This window comes from Talpa europaea, assembly GCF_964194135.1.
Source record: "Talpa europaea genome assembly, chromosome: 11".
NCBI lineage: Eukaryota > Metazoa > Chordata > Mammalia > Eulipotyphla > Talpidae > Talpa > Talpa europaea.
Window position 1 is genome coordinate 14,599,782 of NC_140078.1, and position 21,866 is coordinate 14,621,647.

The window sequence follows — 21,866 nt, forward strand, 5'->3', positions numbered from 1 at the left end:
CCATCAGGTCCTGGCCTTTTGTTTTTGGGAAGGTTTTTGATTACCATTTCAATTTCACTGCTTGTAATTGGTCTGTTTAGGTGTTCTACTTCTTCTTTATCTAGTTTTGGATGATTGTAGAGCTGTAGGAATTTGTCCATCTCCTCTAGATTGTTGAACTTGTTTCCATATAACTGTTCATAGTAGTTTCTGATTATTCTTTTGATTTCTGCTGTGTCCGTTGTGATTTCTCCTCTTTCATTTGTGATCTTGTTTATTTGTGCTTTCTCCCTTTTTTCCTTTGTGAGCCTGGCTAAGGGTTTGTCTATTTTATTTATTTTTTTGAAGAACCAGCTGTTGGTTTCCTTGATCTTTTGGATTATTTTTTTAGTTTCGATTTCATTTATTTCTGCATTTTTTTTTTTCTGCTTTGGTTTTAATTATTTCTTTTCTTCTACTGGTTTTGGGGTTTTTTTGTTCTTTTTCTAGTTCTTTGAGCTTCGAGATTAGGTTGTTTCTTTGAGTTATTTCTTGTTTCTTGATGTGAGCCTCTATTGTTATATATTTTCCTCTTATTACTGCTTTTGCTGCATCCCATACATTTAGGAAACTGGTGTCCTCCTTGTCATTCAATTCAAAGAATTTTTTAATTTCTTCTTTGATCTCCTCATTAGTCCAGGGGTCTTCCAGTAGTGTGGGTTTCAATCTGTTTTCTGTTTCTTTCTTCATAGAGGAAGGAAAGCTTGGCAGGATAGAGTATTCTTGGTTGGCATCTGTTGTCTTGAAGTCTGTTGACTATGTCCCTCCATTCTCTCCTTGTCCATAGTGTATTTTCGGAGAAATCTGATGTCAGTCTGATTGGTTTTCCTTTGTATGTTATCTGTTTCTTCTCTCTTGTCAGCTTCATTATTTTTGCCTTGTCTTGGATTCTTGGGAGCTTTACTATTATGTGTCTTGCTGTATTTTTCTTTTCATCATGGAAGTTTGGTGTTCTTCTTGCTTCTTGTGTATCAATTTTCAGCTCCTTCTTCATGTTTGGGAAGTTCTCTTCAATTATTTCCTTGAATATTTTCTCTGTTCCTAGGTCTCTCTCCTCTCCTTCTGGGATTCCTATAACTCTTATATTTCCTTTCCTCATGGAGTCAGATAGTTCCCAAAGTCTTTCTTCAGTCTTTTTCATTCGTATTTCTCTTTCCTTTTCTGTTTTGGTTCTTTTTATTTCTGTGTCTTCGAGAGTGCTTATTCGTTCTTCCATTTCCTCTATTCTGTTATCACTGCTTTTCCCAGCATTCTTTACCTCTTCTGTTAATCCTTTGATCTCCTGCATTTCCTTCATTTCCCTCTTTAGGGACTCAATTTCATTCTTCTGAGTGTTGTTTTCCTTGATGACTTCCATCAGTTTTTTCGTCACGGCAATTTTAAATTCTTTTTCTGGAAGGCTCAGAAGTTCTTCCAAGTCACCGTTTAGTTGCAAGCTGGTGGGTGGGATTTTTTTTGTGGTGTGTCTTTTTTTCTGAGGCATTGCTACTTTGCTTGTAGTTTTTCGTTTCCCTGCTGTCTGTCTTCTAATTTGCCTTATGCGTTGGGACACTGTGCCGCTGGTACCGGCTGGCATCTTTTTGGTGTGTTCTTTCGGGAGTTTCAGAAATTGGCAATCCAAACAAGTCAAAAACTGTTATGCCAGAAGTCTAGTGAGGCAGTGGTACTTTGAGTATGTTAATGGTCACTGTCACAGAATCTCTCCTCCTTCTGTGTTTAGTTACAAAGGTTCATCTTGAAGTCCCACAGACTTCCCTGGAGGTGGGGCAGCTGGATTGCACTCTGGCTTCCAAATCTCTGGCTCCTCCTCTGGGCTCTGACTTCCTGCCAGGTGCTTATGGGGGCTTTCAGCTCACCTCTGACTGCACAGGGAACCTTCTCCCTCTGGCTCCACAGGGAGCCTTCTGCCAGATTTAAGCAGTCTTTATTGAAGAAAGGTCCCTGTTCTTATGCTGGCCTTTCTAATTCTGTAAATATATAAAAGTTGCTAAAATAATGTTTTTTAGAAAGTATAAAGGAGATTTTAAGGCCTGAATTTGAAGCTACCATGAATAAAACCAATTTTTTTCTTGACTTCTGGGTCTCTGTATCACCAGAATCAACATATATATATATATATATATATATATATATATATATATATAGTTAAAGTATATACAAAAATATGAAATACAATATATAAAATAGTATATCAGTTTCATACAGAATACATGAAAAAGTACATGAGAAGCAAAAAATTAATGATAAAATCAAAACAGACATATAGACAAAAGAAAGAAACAGGTAATAGATAAAGTAAATGTAACAGGTGAAGTAGATTAGAAACACAATATAAATGATAAAATCAAGACAAATACACAAAAAAGAAAGAAATCAAAGAAACTGGCATAAGAAAAATGATCAAATAAACTATAGCAAAAATACATAGCAATAATAAGATTTTTCTTTTTATCTATCACATCAGCAAATATTTATTGTTTTAAGGCTAATACTCAGTGTTATCGAAGATTCAGTAAAGTCCTCTACTTAAACTGTTCCTGAGAAAGTAATAGCATGGTGGTATAACCCTCACTGATATCAAAAAGTCTTAATCTTTGGCCAAGGAATAATGAAAATAACAGTAATAACAACAGCTAACATATACTTAGTCAAGTGCTGTCCTGGGGACTAGTGGCTACCAAATAGGACAGTGTACCAGTGCACATGTAAAGATTTATATTATCCCCATTGTAGAATGAACACAGTAAAGTCAAAATTTTAACCCAGGGAGTATGACCTATCTACACTCTTAATCAGCCTGCTCTGCTACCTCTTTTTAACTGCTTGTGATGGGGAGTTTGTATTAAAAAAAAAAAAAAAATACAGGAAGGATGGGAGGTAAAGTTGAAACAAGACTGGCCACAAGTTTAAACTGTTGAAGCCAGGGCCTCCCCGGTGGCGCAGCGGTTGAGCGCTGGGTTGCGAAACTGCGCGCGGCCTCTGCGGCGCCGGTTCGATCCCCGGCTGCTCCCCGGCCACCAGAGGAGGGTCCCACATGGCGTGCAGACCTCGCCTGCCACCCGCTGCTCCCCTCAGCAGTGTACTTCGGTCCTTCTGCCTGCTCTGCTCCCCGCTCTGGCTCTGGTGAATTCTCTCACCCTCCCGTGCTTCTGACTGTACCCAGTGCATGTATAAACAAAACAAACAAACAAACCAGCAAACAAATAAATAAAGCATGCCTCTATAAAAAAAAAAAAAAAAAAATTAAATAAAATAAATAAATAAATAAACTGTTGAAGCCAAATAATGGGTGTAGGGGAGGAGGGAGTCCTTAAACCTTTCACTCTACTCTGGGGTATGCCTGAAACTTTGCATTAAAAAAGTTTAAGCAAAATAAGAAAGGAAGAAACAAAAATGTAACAGATTTAATCATAAAGGTCCTCACTGCAACATGGCTTAAAATCCTTGGAATCAAGAAGCTGTGAAATGCCCAACAACAGGGGGAGAGTCAAACACTTTCTGGTAAAGATATTAAAAATAATGTCTTCAAAAAATATGGTACACACACAACACAAAAATGAAGAAAACATACCAACATTCCCCCTTTTTTAAAAAAACAATGTATTTATTTATGCATACAAGAACTGGGGTACAGGCCAAAGGTGTAGGGGGTAAGAGGATTCACCAAAGACAGAGTGGGGAACAGAACTGGAGGATTAACCAAAGTGCACTGCTGAGGGGAGCAGCAGGCAAGTCAGGAAAGGTCTGCTGCACCATGTGGGTTGCTCCCTGGCCAGCTGGGGATCAAACTCGTGCTGCAGTGGCTGCAGATAGCCTCATAGGTTGTGTCCTAACCCCTTGTGCCACCAGAGAGGCCCTCCCTTTTTTTTTTTTTTTTTTTTTAAGATTTATTTATACATACAAGAACTGAGTGTAGGCCAGAGGTAGGGGGCGGGGGGGGGGGCGGTGAGAGGATTCATTATAGACAGAGTAGGGAGCAGAACAGGCAGATCTACTGAAATACACTGCTGAGGGGAGCAGCAGGTGAGACTGGAGAGGTCTGCTGTGCCATGTGGGTCAGCTCCCTGGCCAAGAATCGAACTCATGCTGCAGTGGCTCACAATAGCTTCATAGCACTGAGACCTAACCGCAGCACCACCAGGGAGGCCCAATATATCAACATTCTATCTATGATTTTCTCTAAGTGGGCAGGAGCATAGACAATTTTAATTTTTATCTTTCCTATTTTATTGGACTTTCCAAATTGCTAAAATTACATTCCTAATCATACAACAAAACAAAACAAGAAAACAAAAATGTCTGGCAGCAAAATCATACCTTTTTCAGCAAGCCAATGGCAATATCAGTGTACAAGGTCCGCTCGTGGGCTTCATCCAACATAATGACACTAAGAATCAAAGGGAAGAGCTCAGTGAACATTAAACAAACCACCCAAATCATCCCATCCAGGTCATCGAAGGGACTTCTGGGTAGTTATTCCCCATGCAATCAATCATCTGTACCACAGATAAAGTTTTAACTCTTCTCTGACAAGGATATAACTCCTCAGCTAATAAGAATGGTGACATCAACACATCTTGGTAAAGAAAATGATGTATTTAATTGCTACCTTTAAAGAGTCTTTCCCAAAAGGCTCTAATACCTGACTTAAATTACAATAGAACACAAAGCCCCACAGAACACATACAATTTAGAACAAGGACCAGCCTCCCAAAGATTGAGCTGCAGAAAACAGCACAAAGAGGCACGTGGTCACAGCTATGTATCCTGTGCATCAGCGAGTCAAATCTGACATCCTTTCTCAGAACACCACAGAGACTGGGTGGGGCAACACTAATGCCTCAAGTGATGGGACAAAGACAATCAAGGAGAGAGAGTGTAAATAATTATTTGGATCCTACATACTACAGTCAACAAAATGCTGACCAGGTCTGTGCTGTGAGTACAGTCTCCATCAAGCCTGAGCTAGAAAGGGAAAAAGAAGAAAATGACAAGCCATCATGTCTCAAATAATAACTGGCATCTTATGTGCCTGTTTTTGACTCTGTAAATACTGAGAAAAAAATTAATAGTTGGAATAGACAAAATAAGGAGAAAAGGTTTGGGGCAGCTGAGCGCAGAGACAAATCTCAGCTACTACCCTGCTCAATCTACTTGGACACTTTTGAAACATTAGGAAAGTACCCATAGGAATAACATGTTTACCTGTATTTTGTTAACAGTGGATCAACCATCATTTCCCTGACCAGCATTCCATCAGTCAGAAACTATAAAACAAAACCACAAAGTTTTAGAAATAACTCACTTACAGTTAGATAGTTGTTGTTTTTTTTAAACCTTCAGGTGCAACCAAGCCCATACAACCTCTGTACGGGTCGGTATACAAGACAATTCCCACAAAGGACCAGGAGGAAATGCCCTAGTATTTTAGCTCTCGAGCAATGGAATTGACAAACAAGATTCCAAAGAGGGGAGCCTCAGCAAGGGTGGGCAAATTTTTTAGCAAAATTTCACCTGCATTGACTATCTGAACATCAGCTCTGGCCCATTTCCATGGTACTCCTGATGAACATTATGACCAAATGGAACACAAAAGCTTTTCATGTACGACTCAAAAATAACATTGCTGAGTGGGAATGTCGGGACTCTCTTGTCACTGATTCCTACTTTTCTCTATCATCCGTGGACTCCGAGGGTGCTCAGAACGACCAAGCTGTGACCCTTGGAACCCTGGACACCCAGGAGATCTGATGGCTCAGACAAGGCGTTCTGCTAGGTCGGCACCTAGGCGAGAGTCACGGAGGCCAAACAGCAAAAAAAAAAAATAATAATAATAACATGCGGTTATGTAATCCACTGAAATTTGTCTAAAAATTAGCGAGGTTCCTTTATCCTATAAAACTGATGTCAAAGGTAATAAAATACAGAAATTTGGAAAATGAAGTCTCTCTTTTCACAAATCACTACATTGCTCATTTAGCTCATCTGATTAGTTTCAATTTCTTCTGTTGCAAATTGAAAGGTGAAATCTAATAACCAATTTTCATTTCACCAGAGCATTTTTATTCAGTGCCTTAGAGTACTAACTGATTCGACTGATTTCAGCCTAGCAGTACACAGTACACACTTGTTGACTGCACATTGATTACTACTGTCACTATTTTAATATTGGCAACTAGGTCAAAGAATATGTACGTAAAATCCATCATCATGGAAAAATTCTAGTGAGTAGGGCCTCCCTGGTGGCACAAGGGTTAAGACGCAACCTATGAAGCTGTCCGCAGCCTCTGCAGCATGAGTTCGATCCCCCTAGCCGGCTAGGGAGCAACTCACATGGCGCAGCAGACTTGCCCACTGCTTCCCTCAGCAGTGTACTGTGGTCAATCTGCCTGTTCTGTTCCCCACTGTCTCTGGTGAATCCTCTCAACCCCACACACATACCTGTGGCCTGTACCCCAGCTCTTCTATGTATAAATAATAAATAAAACTTTAAAAAAAAATTCTAGTGAGTAAAAATGACATTTGTGAATTCTCTATTTTATCAATCCATACTGTCCCTGTTTTTAAGACTTCTACAGGGAATTTCTATATTTAGACTTTAGCATACAGTTTGGTGGGGAAACAGTCAAACATACATGAGACAGAACAGCTTTGAGTCCTGGTTCTATTACCTGCAGGCACAACCAGGAATTCATTCAACCCCCAGTCCTCAACCCCTTTATATGTAGAACCAAAGATCTAAACTTATTCCAAGATCCTTTCTGGGCTAAGATTCAAAGACTCTTTGAAAGAGCTCTAGACCTCCCAGCAGACTTACTTCCCCAAGGGCCAGGGTGATTCTATACACTTTCTGCTATGGTACCACCAGTGGCAGTGGTCCGGCCAAGCAGCAGGTGCATGTTTTAACTGCCCCCAAATAATCTCCCTTATTTTCAACAGGAAAAGCAGCCTGAGCACCTCACCTTTATGCGTGTAGCTAGCGGGTCAGTGCAGTCATCAAAGCGTATGCAGTAACCCACCTCGTGACCCAGCACCGCACCCCGTTCCTCAGCTACTCTCCCTGCAACCTTTGGGAAGAAAGATCATGCTGAAAATAGAGACACAGAAATTACTGCACAGAGCACATACTATGGAAAATCTAAAGGTCACTTATTTTTAAATAGTAGGTGAACACAGTGGAGAATGAGAAGGGGCAGGTTATTAGAAAACAAGTGTGATGTCCTTTGCAATTTGTTAACTTTATATATCTCACCTCATTCTATAAATGACCTGAGACCACTTATAATAACATATGAAATAAAAATGGAATCAAGTAAAAATGTTACAGATCACGATGCAAGAAATTACAAATAAAGTCCAAATGATCAAAGCCAATGAGAGACAGCCAAAAACAAAGATATGCCAAAGTTATTTAAATTGAGTCACAAATTCAGCTCTAAATTTCCTGGTGACCAAAACAGAAAATATGACAAGATTCATCCTGTTCCTAAAGCAGCACACCAATTGGAGCCACGTTTTCATTTTTCCATGCCTTGAAAGAAAGCATTTTCCACTGGACCATGAAGACAGGAAAACAGGAATGATTAAATTCAATACCGAGCCAAGTTAATTTTCTCTTTGGAGACAAAAGGTACAACTTTTCAAAAGTCAGATAACCGAAAACAATTTGGAAGAGTTGCAGTTGCCAAAACCAGTGAAGGGGAAATAAAGACAAGAATACAGATTTAACAAAAAAAATAAATAAGGCAACGAGCAGATAAGAACATTAACTAAGGATCCAAGTTACATAGCACAGTTAAAAAAAAAAAACTACATTATGAAGCCATAAACCCACCAATGTATACAAAAGGTGAGCATAGGAAAGTGGAGCCAACAGCAACATCCTCTATTGCCCCCCTAGAAGTCTATTCAAAGGTTATTATTACCTTACTAACAGAAAATATTCGAAATAATAAAAAATATTAACATAGAACAGCAATAACGCTTATAATTCAGTTATATTTAAAAGAAAATAAGGAGTTTAACATTGATTATATGAACTATCTAAACTGGCAAAAACCAAAGGGAAGCAATACTAGAGGTTTTCTGGGGACTGGTCCACCCACCCCCTTGTGAAGCAGGCATTTCTCCCTCTTTCGTGGGTGAGCATCTTGTGGCAGCATCCCCAAGCTCAGGAGCCCAGGGCGCCCAGCCCTCTGCTCTCAGAGTCGAGTGCTACGGAATAATCTGGCCATCAGCGTTTAAGAAACTGAGGAGCAGATGAACATCAGAAGTGACTCTGCTTAATGACTTGCTATTACAAACTTCATAGGCCAAAACAGAATCAATCATTGAGCAGCTGGTCTATACCACGCAGTCTTTCAAACATCTTATGAAACCAGAAATTCATAGCACATTGCTTTACTCTGGAGGTTATTACATTCCCAATAACCAGCATTTCACCAGGAGTGTTTGTCATTGTTATTGTTTCAAGTTCAACCCTACAGATCCTTATACTATAAGTCTTGGAGAACAGCACAAACAGAGGATGTGTGCATAGAGTGATACTAGGAGTTTATGGGGAAAACAGGCTTTGAGAGCACAAGTGAAGCAGCCCTCTCCATGACAATGTAATCATTTTATGGGTCTAAAAAGTAAGAATCCAGGGGCCTCCGTGGTGGCGCAAGGGGTTAAGATGCAACCTATGAAGCTGCTATCTGCAGCCACTGCAACACGAGTTCAATCCCCTGGGCCACCAGGGAGCAACCCATATGGCGCAGCACACCTTCTGACTCGCCCTCACCCGCTGCTCTCCTCAGCAGTGTACTTCGGTCAATCGTCTGTTCTGTTCCTCACTCTGTCTCTGGCAAATCCTCTCATCCCCCCGCACCTCTGGCCTGTACCCCAGCTCTTGTATGCATAAATAAATCAATCTTAAAAAAAAATAATAAAAAGTAAGAACCCAACAGATTTATTCTTATTATTCCGCTATTTGCATATGTTTGCATAGAGTATGTATTGTTTCCAAACCCTTTATCATTCATTATCATACCACTTGACATTGGAGAGGTCATATTCTACTGAGTGTTTAACAGATCTTTACCACTATTGTTTAAGTTCTACTCCCAAGAACATCAACAACTAGATTGGATAAATAAGATTTTTTTGACAGAAACAAATAAAAGAAAGGGAGGTCAAAAAGAAAGAAAAACCAATCACTGAACCCTTCCTAAGTGGCACGTGCTGTGCTGCAAGTCTCTACTAGTCTATCTCATTAAACATATGCACAGGCCCTGAGGTGGGCAAGACACCCCCCTTTTAACAAAGAAATTGAAATAAGACAGGCGTCAGAGCTTACCCTGAGTCACAGGTCAAGGCAGAGCCTAGACCAAAGAGGTCCAATGAGCACGCCTCTCACGGAGCTCAAGCAACAGCTTATGTAATCTGTTCTTAGTTTCTGACATTGTTTTCAGATTTTGGTCTGTACACAAAGTACTTTTTGAGATGTAGCATTTTAAACTTGACAGCTCTATTAATACTACATGGTTAATTTATAAACTCTTTGTTCTTTCAAGAGAAAGTATGTGGTTTCATGGAAATTATCCATGGGTACAAATTTGGAGTTAAAATCCAAACTGAGTAAGAGCTGGGATTCCGAACCCCAAATGGGAAAAATTGTTCTAATTGTTAAGTAACTGAGTCATCATTCAGTGGCATAAAAGGTTAGCCCCATTTTTTACCCATACATGAAAAACAAGACTTGGAAAGTCTTCATCAATAACTTCAGTGGGCAGTGTGTTCAGGCCAGAAGACAGAGTAAATGTCTCAGTGAAGAGCCATTCTGACAACAAAGAATCCAGAAGCTGAAGGAGAAAGCAGGCAGGAAGGCAAAAGTATCAAATCCCTCGTCAGAATGGCCACAGATTTTTATTATGAGCCAAACAGACCTCTCCAATAACTGAAGAGCATACTACAGATCCCACCCAGCAAGAAGTTAAGAAAGATGAGGAGAGGCCATGCATTATCCAGACCAACATAACCTCACAATTCTGCAGCAATCAGAGGTCCCACTCAACGGTGAGTAATTACCATAAAAGTACTTACATAAGATTAAATCACCATTAAAGCTCATGGATACAGAAGGAAAAAGGGAAGAAACGAATATAAGTGAAAAAGCAGTTTAAAAAGACTGTAAAAGTGTTACCCAGAAACAGCAGAATTCAGCCAAAGACATCCACTTTCAGAGTAATTACAAGCTTAAGCTAAAAAGAACTTGGGGAGAGACACAAAATCAAAGGAAAGTTGAAGACACATGAGGTCTCAAATGTGTCAGTCTGCAGAAGTCCTCCAAATCTCACAGCTTGGAAATGAAAGAGCTAGAGGCATTTTCCAATTTGAGAACGATGTCACAAGTAGCCAGTTACAAAGATAAAGCAACTTTTTCACAGTGCCACTAATAAGCAAATTTGAATCAATCATGCTAAAGAAATAATTAAAATATCGCTCCATTCTCTCTGTAGGAAAACAATAGAAAAATCACTGTCATGTGAAGAGGTGATCAACTGGAATACAACCAAAAATTACAGAAAAGAAGAATTTACAGAAATGTGTTATACAGTTAATAAAAACACTTTCAATTTTTAAAAAATTTTTGTATTATCAGCCGTTAAAATTTATATTATAATATCATCTCCCATTCTACACATGCACTTCTCTACCTAGTAAAGAAAAAAAAAAAAAAAAGCATTCGAAGATGTAATGCTAGAGATATAATGGAACCAAAATAGAATAAATTTGACTAAAAACAATCATGAACATTGTGGGCAGGCTTGAAGAAAATCCACAAAACAAAATTCAAAAGAATAGATGACTCCAGAGATGTGATATATGCTAATAAAAGACAAAGAAAATCTAATATACACTTAATTGATGCTAAAATAAATGGAACAGAAAAGCATGCTGAGATATCGTAAAAGAAAACTTGCCTGATATAAAGAGACTTGAACCTGAAAGTTCTCCCATATTTAGGAAAACAGAAAACAAGACATAAATCAAGACATCAAGACATATCCTGACACAAAAACAATCTCACAAGCATTCAAGGAGAAAAAGCAAGCCAGAAAATGGGGGGGAGGGGGGGGAGAAACCCACTAGATTTCTGTACAGTGATCCTCCATGTTAAGAGGCAATGGAGCAAGGTCTGCACAGTTCCTGGGGAAAGAGAGCATGAATCAAGAATCTTTTATCAACAAAGACCACAATCAGTCTCAGGGATATAAAATGCAAGCAATCAAGAAATAAAGGGAAATGAATATGTCAGGATCAGCAAAACCATGGAAAACAAATAGTGATGAACATTACATCAATTTAAACTAGTATTAGAGTTAAACCTCTTGGGAGTTTAAGTTGAAAGAACTTAAGTTATAAATCTTGAAATAAACATTACAGGGCTGGATCTATAGCAAGTGGCAAGGAAAGGTAAGTAGAATAAATGTACTATACTACTCTTCTTTTACAACAGGAAATACAGCATAGTTCAAAAATAAGTAACATCCTAAAGTTTTTTGTATTTTTTTCCTTAGTTTTCAAACTTTAATAAAGGCTCTATGGTGAACAAATATCTATCCAAAGTTCAGTAACTACACTTATTTCACTTGGTTCCTCTTTCACTAAATACAACAAAAGTAAACACACCAAGCTGCAATCCCTTTTTTATAAAATAATTTCTATCCATCCAGCCAAACATTCCTCTTTATGTAAAAATAAGCTTAGAATGATGCCACAAATGTTCACAATGTTTTTCCTGGGTGGTGAGATCTGCCTTTTTCGCTGCTGCTGTTTTGTTTAACTTTATTACTATTTAAAATTTTAATGTACAGTATCAATTTTGCAAAAGTAGTAAGATCACAGTTAATTTTTAAATAACTTGAAAAATTAATTTCATAAGGAGCAACATCATACTTATTTGGAGTGTTTAGGAAATGAAGAAAAAATTAGTGAAACAGAAGAACAGAGAGTCTTTGCAATATCAAAAAAGTAACTCACAGTAACAGCAGCCACTCTTCGAGGCTGGGTCACTCCTACAACTCTTCCTTCCGCTGTCCAGCCAGCCTCTGCAAGATACTACAAATAAAATGACATCTAAGTATGCATCTGACACCACTGCTCCAGAACAATCCCCCCCAAAATGCCCTGCATTGTGTTAAAACCATTGAGAAAATAAACAACAGATGGTTCTTGTACTAGCAGACATTTTGGAGATTGTTTTGAAATAAGAGATATGAAGCTTACAACTGTGAGGTAATTTGCTTAAATTCATATCAGAGCTGATAAACAGAAGAACCAAGGCACACATTCAACATTCTGACTCCCCAGTCCTACAAAACGTCTACGGACTACAACTATCTCGGAAAATAAAACTACCCATGGATCTCTCCCAACAGTGCTAAATCTGTAGAACAAAGAATTTTAGGTACACTGAGAGAGTGTGTGCCAATAACATATGTACCAATATAAATGCCAATCATTCAAGATATTTTATCATTTCAAGTAAAAATAATTAGATATTACACACATACTACATGCCATTAGATCTGTTAGTATACTTAACGCTTGCTTATATGTATTTATCTGATTTGTTTATCTGACATACTTGTATTTCTTTGTTATATAGTGAGTTGATTACATGCATTTTTAAAAACCAAAATGAGTAGTAGTGACTACCACAGTTACATGTTCCTGTAATGTCTCATTTTACAAAGATGTATACATTACTTCTTACAGTGGGGGAAAAAGATTTAAAATGGTATTACATCTATCTGCTTATTTATTCAAAGAAACAAAGGAAAGATAAACCAGAAACTAAAGAGAATGGGTGTCTCTGGAGGCAGGGGAGGAAAAAACTGGAGGGGGCAGTGGAAACAGGGCAGTAGGGAAGAGGGAGGGCCAACACTCTGAGTACATGGTTTTTATGCAGCTCCAACTCTCAGAACCACAGTCAAGTTCCACATAATCTTCAAACACTCCAAAATAAATAGAACCAACCAGGGTGTGGAGGGAAATCAAAAGGAAACACAAACACTAACAAATCACCCTTCAGTATTACAAATGAACCACACTAACTGAGGGGGCGGGGGAGATAGGAGCCAATCTAAGTGTGTGGGAAACAGGATCTTGACTAGATGCTGTATAAAGTTAATGACAAAAATAACTGCACTTAAACGCTGTGATCTAGTTAGTAACCAAGCAGGGGCATTGTTTAGCAATTCTGAAACTATTTTATGAATATACTAGAATTTAACGAGTAAGTACATATTATAGAGGACGAGGACTGAGTTTCTCACAGCTGGAGAGAAGTTACAAGTAAGGAAAGGCTAAAATAAGCCCTATGGTGTTGGACTGGAATCAGAAGTATCAGCATAAATGGATGATTTTTAATATACGGAGGTATTTAGATTTTTTTATGTGTGGGTTAATATTAACACATATATTTCCTAAGTTGCCCATTGAGACTTAGAGAAATGACAACTCATTAGCAATGAGCACCCTAGAATCCAAATTTCGATTTCAAAGACCATTCTCCAATAAAAGGATCCAGGATTTCTTGGAGAAGCAGGTGACCCAAGGCAGTGCAGGAAAGTAGAAGACAAGCCTGAAATGTCTGTGGTACTAGCAAGGAAGGACACATTCAAGGAAAGGATAAAAGCTTTTAGAAAGAACAAGGAGTCAAACCGAAGGCGTTCCTAATGATGAAAACCAGACCATCCTGAGCAACAAAATATATGATGATAGTATATGATGATAGAACAAAATAAATATCCATTAAGCTATGCCAATATGTATAAATAAGTGGATATATAAGAAGATTCCACTAAATAAAGGTAGAAGGCAAAAGGAAAAGAAAATCATCATGAGACAAAACACTTGAGTTACTGCTGCAGACAGTATCTATCTAAAATATATGGCAAGTTTGAAGAGAAGCAGAGTATTTGCGATCTGGAAATATCTTCCCCAAGACACAGATGGTTCTCAAATAACCTTCTTTCAATCAACGTTATTTCCCTCAATAGTTTGTAAAGTTTGTGAGAGGAAAACAACAAACAATCCTAGCCAAGAATGAATAAAATGTTATTCAAGGGTCTAGTTTCTTTATTATATAGTTTTGCTTAAGATGCAGTTTCCAAGTACCCACTGACAGTGTTAAGTGAGGACTTAGTTACTGACTACAATGGGAAGAATGACCACTTTGTAAGTGAGACCTGGCACCTTCAACAAGTGATCGAGACTCACCTCAACAGTTATAAGACGCCAGCATCTCCAGCTTCTTGATACTATCCACTAAGGACGCATTATTTGTGTAACTTTGACAAAAAGCATCAGTTTGTCCTACTCATGAGAAAACACCACATAAACCCAAATCAAGAGTCATCTATAAAAATAAATGCCCAGTACTCATCAAAAACATCAAGGTCATGAGGAAAGACTGAGGAGGTCTCACCAATGGGAGGAAACTAGAAAGAAATAACACCCAAATGTAATATAGGACCTTGGGTCTCAGAACCAAAAAAGAACACTGGTGGGGGAAGTGATGAGATTTAAATAAAATCTGTAGTCTAGCAACATTATAGCAACATTAACATCTGCCTTTGATTACTGTACTAGGGGTAGTAGTGGGAGCGGCATAAAGGGATTCTGTATTATTTTTGCAACTCTGTGTTAATCTAAAATTAGTTGAAACATGATAGTTTTTAAAAAATGAGTGGAAGGAACAAATTTTTTTTTGCTATAAAAAACTTGTGTGTAGTAAACTTGTGTGTGAACTTGTATTAAACACATACACATATTACCATTCATCCCAATGCACACAAATGAGCACCTTCACATAGCTCAGATTCACCAAGTACATCACCAGGTGCCAGGAAGTGTGCTAAGCTCCCTGCACACATAACCCTGCTTAATCCTCACAACAAATCCTATGCGGAAGGTAATCACATGATTAACAATTTAGAGATGAGGAAATCAAGAGGTCAAAGAACTTGTCCAAGGACAGTGATAAAAATCTAGAGCTGGGGGCCTCCCTGGTGGTGCAGTGGTTGAGTGCTGGGTTGCAAAGCTGCCCGCAGCCTCTGCAGCGCTGGTTCAATCCCCGGCTGCCAGCAAGGGTCCCACATGGCACGCAGACCTCTCCTGCCGCCCACTGCGCCCCTCAGCAGTGTACTTCAGTCCTTCTGCCTGTTCTGTTCCCTGCTCTGGCTCTGGTGAATTCTCTCACCCTCCCGCGCTTCTGACTGTACCCAGTGCCTGTATTTTAAAAAAAAAAAAAAACACTAGAGCTGGGATTCAGGCTCAGGAAACCAAAGCCCTGACACATAACCAGAATCAAACACACTCAGTCTCTCAGGAGCAGGATTAAGGAAAAGAAAAATAATCTCCATGATAATAAACAATCTGTCCATGAAGCCAGACTCCTCAATGCGCCTGTGATTCAAATTTTCACCCCGCTTACGATGACCACCAGGTAGAAATTTCAAGATACTGCAAGAGCAGGCCTAGTGTTGACATCAAGAGTGGTAAGATGTCATGGAAGGAGGCGGCTGAATTCCATCTCAGTTCTCTCCACTCTATGTAAGGGTCACCTGACCTGGTCTTCTAATTAGTGGGTGGGGTGAGGAGGAACTCTACCAAACACAGTACAAATAAAAATTGTAGTGAAGAGCTGGTTTGCAGAGTCCATTGTTTCAACAGAGTTCTAGTAAAAAAAAGTCACAAAATTCTAGTTTATGGAATTTCAAAACTGGTGGCTGGTGCTTCATTATGCTGTGTTTGTTCCAAGGAAAGATATTACATAAATCTAGCAAGTCAGTTTGCGAAGAAAAACTTGCTCTGTATCTTTGCCATGACCTTCAGTTCCTCAGCTTTTCCAGTTTCCTAGGCCATCACTCAAGAAATTGGAAACAGTGACTATCTCATAGAAGGGGAAATGAAGGGTGAAGAAAAAGGGAATGACCCTTCTACGGGAGGAGTGGCAGATATTTGGACCAGTAATATAATCTATCACAACGATCCAGTCGTTCTTACCAGCACCGCTTAGGAGTTTCACTTTGTCGCATTTATTCCTTTGTGCTTTTTGAACTCTGCACCACGTGATAGTGTTCCCTATTTAAAAAACACAGCGCTTATAATAAAAGCAAGTTCCTAAAAATAATTAAATTCAAATGCAAACGGTCCTTGACCCAGCAACTCCATAACTATCATAATTATTCTGAGTGCTATATCAGTTCGTGTGCAGAACTATATATATATATGCAAATTGACTCGCTGAATCATTGTGATGATGCAAACCTGGACACAAGCTACATGTCTATCCACAGGGAATTGGTAAAATGTAAAATCTCTTCTGTAAAAAGGACACATTAAAAACAGACAAGTTGTGTTAAAGAATGTATAGATAGCAACCATTCAAATCTTTTAAAAGGGGTGGGAGGAATATATATTTATACACACACATTTCTCTGTCAATGTAATAAAAAATTGTTACCTAAGAAACTGACAACAGTGGCACCTGCCTAAAGCAAGTAAACAGAAGAAGAGAGGGCAGAGGGAAACCTTTTCATGTCTTTCTTGCCTTTTGAATTTTAAACCACCTGCATCTACTAAATATTACCAAAAAATTTAAATAAATTTTAAAATTAAAGAAAAAAAAACAAAACCTACCTTCATTTCCTACCATACTGCCCAGGCTCTCAGACCCTAATCCTCAGACCCTATTCCTGTCTCTCCTTCAGGCCATTCTCTCCCTGGACTCAGTTCCTCAGCAGGCCCTCTCTGGTATAAACAGTGAAACTGTCCTGGCAGAAATGACCAGATCGTTGTGCTGTATTGTTTTATTGATCCAAAAATGAGACAAAGGGAATCCTACCCTCTAGGAGGATTCTATATACACTACCACTCTAATGCTATCAGGCCTGGCCATGTCACTTGCTTTGACCAACAAGATGTGCCACTTCCAGTGAGAAGTTTTCAGTGCCACCCGGGGGTTCTGCCATCTCTTCCACAAGGTCCACAAGTTCCAGGAAGGGCTGTACCATCAGTTTAGGTTTCAGAGATGAGGTGGAACAGCCCACATCTTGGGTCATCAACCCAAGATGACCACATAGTATGAGGAAGACACAAGTTTTTGTGTTTTTAAGCCACTGAGATTTTCTGGTTCTTTATTATCATAACATAGTCTATCCTAAACTGACCAAATAGCTATATAACTAATTCCAAAACAAACTAAAATCATCTCATCTTAAGTGGCCTATCTTTTACCTCTGTTCTATATTCTGCCACCTCCCTGCTCTCTATAGGGCCCCCATCTGTAAAATAAGGATAATAATAGTCTGTACCTCATAGGGTCACTGGGGATTAAATACATCAACATGTGTAAAGTGATCACTTTATGGGCACTAACCCTTATGTAGCACTTACTATAATTATTACTTATTACAACTTTTATTATTATAATTATTACTACTAACTGATAATCTCTCAAAAATTTAACGTGTCCCTTTGTAAGAAACAAGTCATTTGCTAGGCTCCTGATACCATTTGCACGTTTTTCCTCCATCTTCTCTGCTGTCTACATTTCCAACAGTCCTTTCTCTGCTACATCAATCTCCTCTACCTGCCTTTTCCCTAGCTGCACATGAGATCATGTGGAAAACTTTTAAGAGACACCAATGTCTGGGTCCCATTCTAAACCCATTACTCATTATTGGGCCAGAGCGGTGCAGACAAGATATTGACAACTATAGAGAGATGTTGGCATGCCCATACATCCTCATCAGGCAGTCAATAATATATCATCAACATGTGCAAAACTACAAAGGGTTTTTCATCACCTGCACAAGAATTCCCGTTTGCTGACCCCTGCTATACAGCAATGAGAATGAACACATACTATATGCAACATCAGGGAAGCATCTCACATATATGTTGGGAAAAGGAGTTATATTATGTAAGCATAAAAGTCCAAAAGTTGGCAGAACTCATTATGGTGTTAGAAACCAGAAACCCTCATGTGTATGTTTGCTGGGAGAACTGAAGTTAGAAACCAGAAGGGGACAAAACAAGTCTTCTGGGGTTCTGGTAATGCTCTGTTTCTTTATCTGGGTGCTGGTAACACAGTGGGTTCACTCGTAAAAATGATCAAATTGTGCAATTATGACATAAATACTTACATAAATACTTTTTATACTTCAATAAAAATCTACATTAAGAAAGGAAAGAAAAACTTGCAAGGACTCACCCCTGGCCACAACATTATCACTATTCACCCCCAAGTCAGGGTTCTGATGACACACACTGAAAGTATACTATCTTTCCATTCCTAAGGTCTGGCAGCCCCAGACACAATACCCCACTATCTCTAACCACAATATTCACTGGATTAGAACATCTTCACAACCAGCTCCCACTAACTGTTCGGGGTCTATTTCAAACATCATTTCTTCTTCAAGGCCTTTCCTGATCCTTCTTTCCAACACTAGCCATGCCAGATATGATTTTGCCTAGTAAAAGAGGTTTCTTAAATAGTGCTGCATAGTTCTGCAATAGTCAATTTTTATGTATAAATGCAGCAATATCCATTTTACCCCACCTCTTCAACTGTGATTATTTGAGGAAAAAACTATGCATTACACATCTCTGAATGAGTCCCCATTATTCTTGTCAGAGCATAATTATTCAATTACTACTTTGCAAGTATAATAAATCAAAGATAAACATTACTTCAGTACTAATCAAAGACACTATAATGTAAGCACCAAAAGTTTAATAAAAATATGCAGTAGGAAAAAAAATAAAAATAAAAAAAAATATGCAGTGGGCTTGAATATCACCTCTCTGAGAGGAGATTTTAAAAATGCAAATGACACAAGGACAATTCTCTAGTTACAAAATCCTCCCAATCAAATCAAAGTGCAAAGACACATTTAAATTACAAACTCACCTGTGGAATCTGTGTGCTTTTCCCACATCCTGTTTCTCCAACAATCACCACTGTCTGATAGTTTTCTATCAAGTATAATATATGATTCCTAAGCTGAAAAACATAACCATTAATTATAAATAGCCATGCATGAATCAAAAGACCTAAACAGCTAAATATTAGGAATGTAGTATTTGCTAAACAAAAGTAAATTTTTTTAGAAATTATAGATATGCACATCTAACTTTCAGGTACTATTAGTATTAAAATAAGCTAATACAGTTACAATTGAGCAATAGCAACTTAGCAAAATATATAATAAACATACCTTTGATTCAAAATTTTCTCTTACAAGAAGTTACACTACAGACATACTAATACATGTGAACAAAGATGTACAGAATATACACATATACTCATTGCAGAATTATTTATAATAGCCAAAAACTCAAATAGCCTAAATGTTCATCAATAGGGGATTCATTAAATCTGCTATGAAACACTCCAGTGATGGAATAACTTGCAGTTGTTAAAATTAACTAAATGTCTACATGTATAGAAATGACCTGAAAGATAAGAGAAGCCAGGTGCTAAACAGTGTGAATAACACACTAGAATGTATGATTTTATGAACACATATATATACACTTATATATGTATATGTTATCTTTGGAAAAAACAAAACAAGAAACTGGTATTTGTGCCACTTCCAAGGAGCAGAAGAGTGTGGATGGGAAGCAGGGGTGCGAAGACCTGAATGTTGTACAACATGCATGTACTCGTAATTTTTTTTTTTTAAAGATTTTATTTATTTATACAAGCACTGGGTACAGTCAGATGCGTGGGAGGGTGAGAGAATTCACCAGAGCCAGAGCGGGGAGCAGAGCAGGCAGAAGGACCGAAGTACACTGCTGAGGGGAGCAGCGGGCGGCAGGAGAGGTCTGCGCGCCATGTGGGACCCTCCTCCGGTGGGTGGGGAGCAGCCGGGGATTGAACCAGCGCTGCAGAGGCTGCGGGCAGCTTCGCAACCCAGCGCTCAACCGCTGCGCCACCGGGGAGGCCCTGTACTCGTAATTTAATTTTCTTTTTAATTTATTAACTTCTAAAAAAGTTCCTCTACCTCTAAGTTCAAAGTCACAATAGAGGTGCCATGGGTTTATCTATATTTCAACTGAGGCTTCCTTGACCCATTCAGTGTGAGCAGAGATACTGGTTTGGGCACTGAAAATTCACAGATAACTCCAACATCCTTTCTATTTAGCTTCATAATGTATTTTTGGGTACACATTTGATTACAGATACACCCAATGGTCTGGAAGGTCATAAGATGTTCCATAAATACCTGGTTAGGAATGAAATAAAATACTGTCAAATTCCCCCACTCTGATCACTGCTCAGAGCATCTGATTCCACAACAAGGAGTGTTTGGTGACGATTAGAAGAGCCAGGAGGGTTGCTGCCTCCTGGGAAATAAAGTATTGGCTGTTTGGAGTTTGGGGACTTGGGGTTGTCATTATTTGGGATCCAGATTTGTAGTTACCAAATCTTGGTGTGAAATCTCTTAAGATATTTATTAGAAATGAAGATCTCTCAGCCTACCCTTAGGGTTTGTGACTCAGTAGGGTTAGGGCAGAGTCCAAGACAATTTCTACAAGCACCCAAAGGAGATTCTGCTGCAGTGGTCTAGTGACTGTTATCTAGATACTTTCTTGTCAGTTGCTGATTTTGTACTTTCTTGTTCTGGATGGGGGAAGTAGAAATATGCAAAAGGTACAAATTCAAAAACAAAGATATACAACACAGGCAATGCATTGGATCTGAAACTACTAAGAGCTACTTTAGGAAGTATAGAGAAATATGCCTTAAAAAAGAAAGCTAAAATTGACCACATGTTTGTAATATGTTGTAGCAGCATGCACAAACGTTCACTCTGCTACTTTCTCTACATTTCTGTATATTTGAAATTGTCCATAATTGAAGAGAGGAAAAAAGAAAGCCATTCCTTTTCTATCCGTTTTTCAATATGTAAGACCTAACTGAAAAAAACCCTGAGAACTTTCAAAATTTATATGGTTAACTGACACACATATTTGAATAGTTAATCCCTTCAGATTAGACAACCCCTGAGCTCACTGGGCTTGAAAGAATCATTAAGATTAAGAGGACACGACTCCCTTCAGTGCCAAATACAAAGCTACTGTCCCAGAGATCCCAGACTGCCGAGCACGCTTCTCCACGTACCCTAAATACGGGCAGCTTCTGCCTCTGTTGCTCTATAGAAAGGGCGGCGTACGGATTATACACGACGGTTGTGGCAGAGTTTTCAGCTAGACTCTGTCTCTCTTCAGAGATGCTGACGCCTGGTCCCTCTGTACCTGTAGCAGAAATGTTTTTTCAGATTCTCTGAGACAATGGCAGAAAAAATGTGCAAACGGTACAAATTCAAAAACAAAGATATACAACAGAAGCAGCGCATTTTATCTGAAACTGCTAAGAGCTATTAAACTTTAACTTTAGGGGGCATATAGGAAAGTATCGGTCAGAATACAAAAATCTTCCCCAAAATTTTTACTGCAGTGTCAAGTCCACTAGGCTCCAAAGTGACTATGTTACAGAGCCCAGCCACGAGTGACTATGTTACAGAGTCCCCTGTGTTACTGTTGGCATCCAGGTCCTCATTGTTACCAAACTCAAGTGACAGAAATCCAGTGGAAGGGAGCTAAAATAAAGGACACATTCCATTATTGCAGGATGGCATCCTTTCAGGGATGAAAGGAACAGGATGCTCAAAATCTGCCTCAGTTTTCTCCCTCTCTCATCTCAACCAATTCCTTTCAGTCCTGAAGCCAACTTCTCTGCAGGAGCTGCACAGCCTTCTATTGGCGGGTGCTGGAGATGT

At 38.9% G+C, this 21,866-nt stretch overlaps 1 protein-coding gene across 2 annotated transcripts in view; it reads right to left on the minus strand.

Moving 5' to 3' along the window:
• The window catches only part of DHX35 (DEAH-box helicase 35), a gene marked incomplete at both ends in the record, with an annotated part of 65,279 nt that overhangs the window by 39,393 nt on the left and 4,020 nt on the right, over positions 1-21,866 (minus strand). Inside the window, 6 exons of one of the 2 annotated variants that reach the window (XM_084247651.1) lie at positions 4,336-4,405; positions 5,224-5,285; positions 6,981-7,085; positions 12,043-12,120; positions 18,989-19,081; positions 21,209-21,342. In XM_084247651.1, the coding sequence (XP_084103777.1) occupies positions 4,336-4,405; positions 5,224-5,285; positions 6,981-7,085; positions 12,043-12,120; positions 18,989-19,081; positions 21,209-21,342 (542 nt within the window). The remainder of the gene's footprint in view (positions 1-4,335; positions 4,406-5,223; positions 5,286-6,980; positions 7,086-12,042; positions 12,121-18,988; positions 19,082-21,208; positions 21,343-21,866) is intronic. The other variant, XM_084247650.1, reaches the window with a different exon arrangement.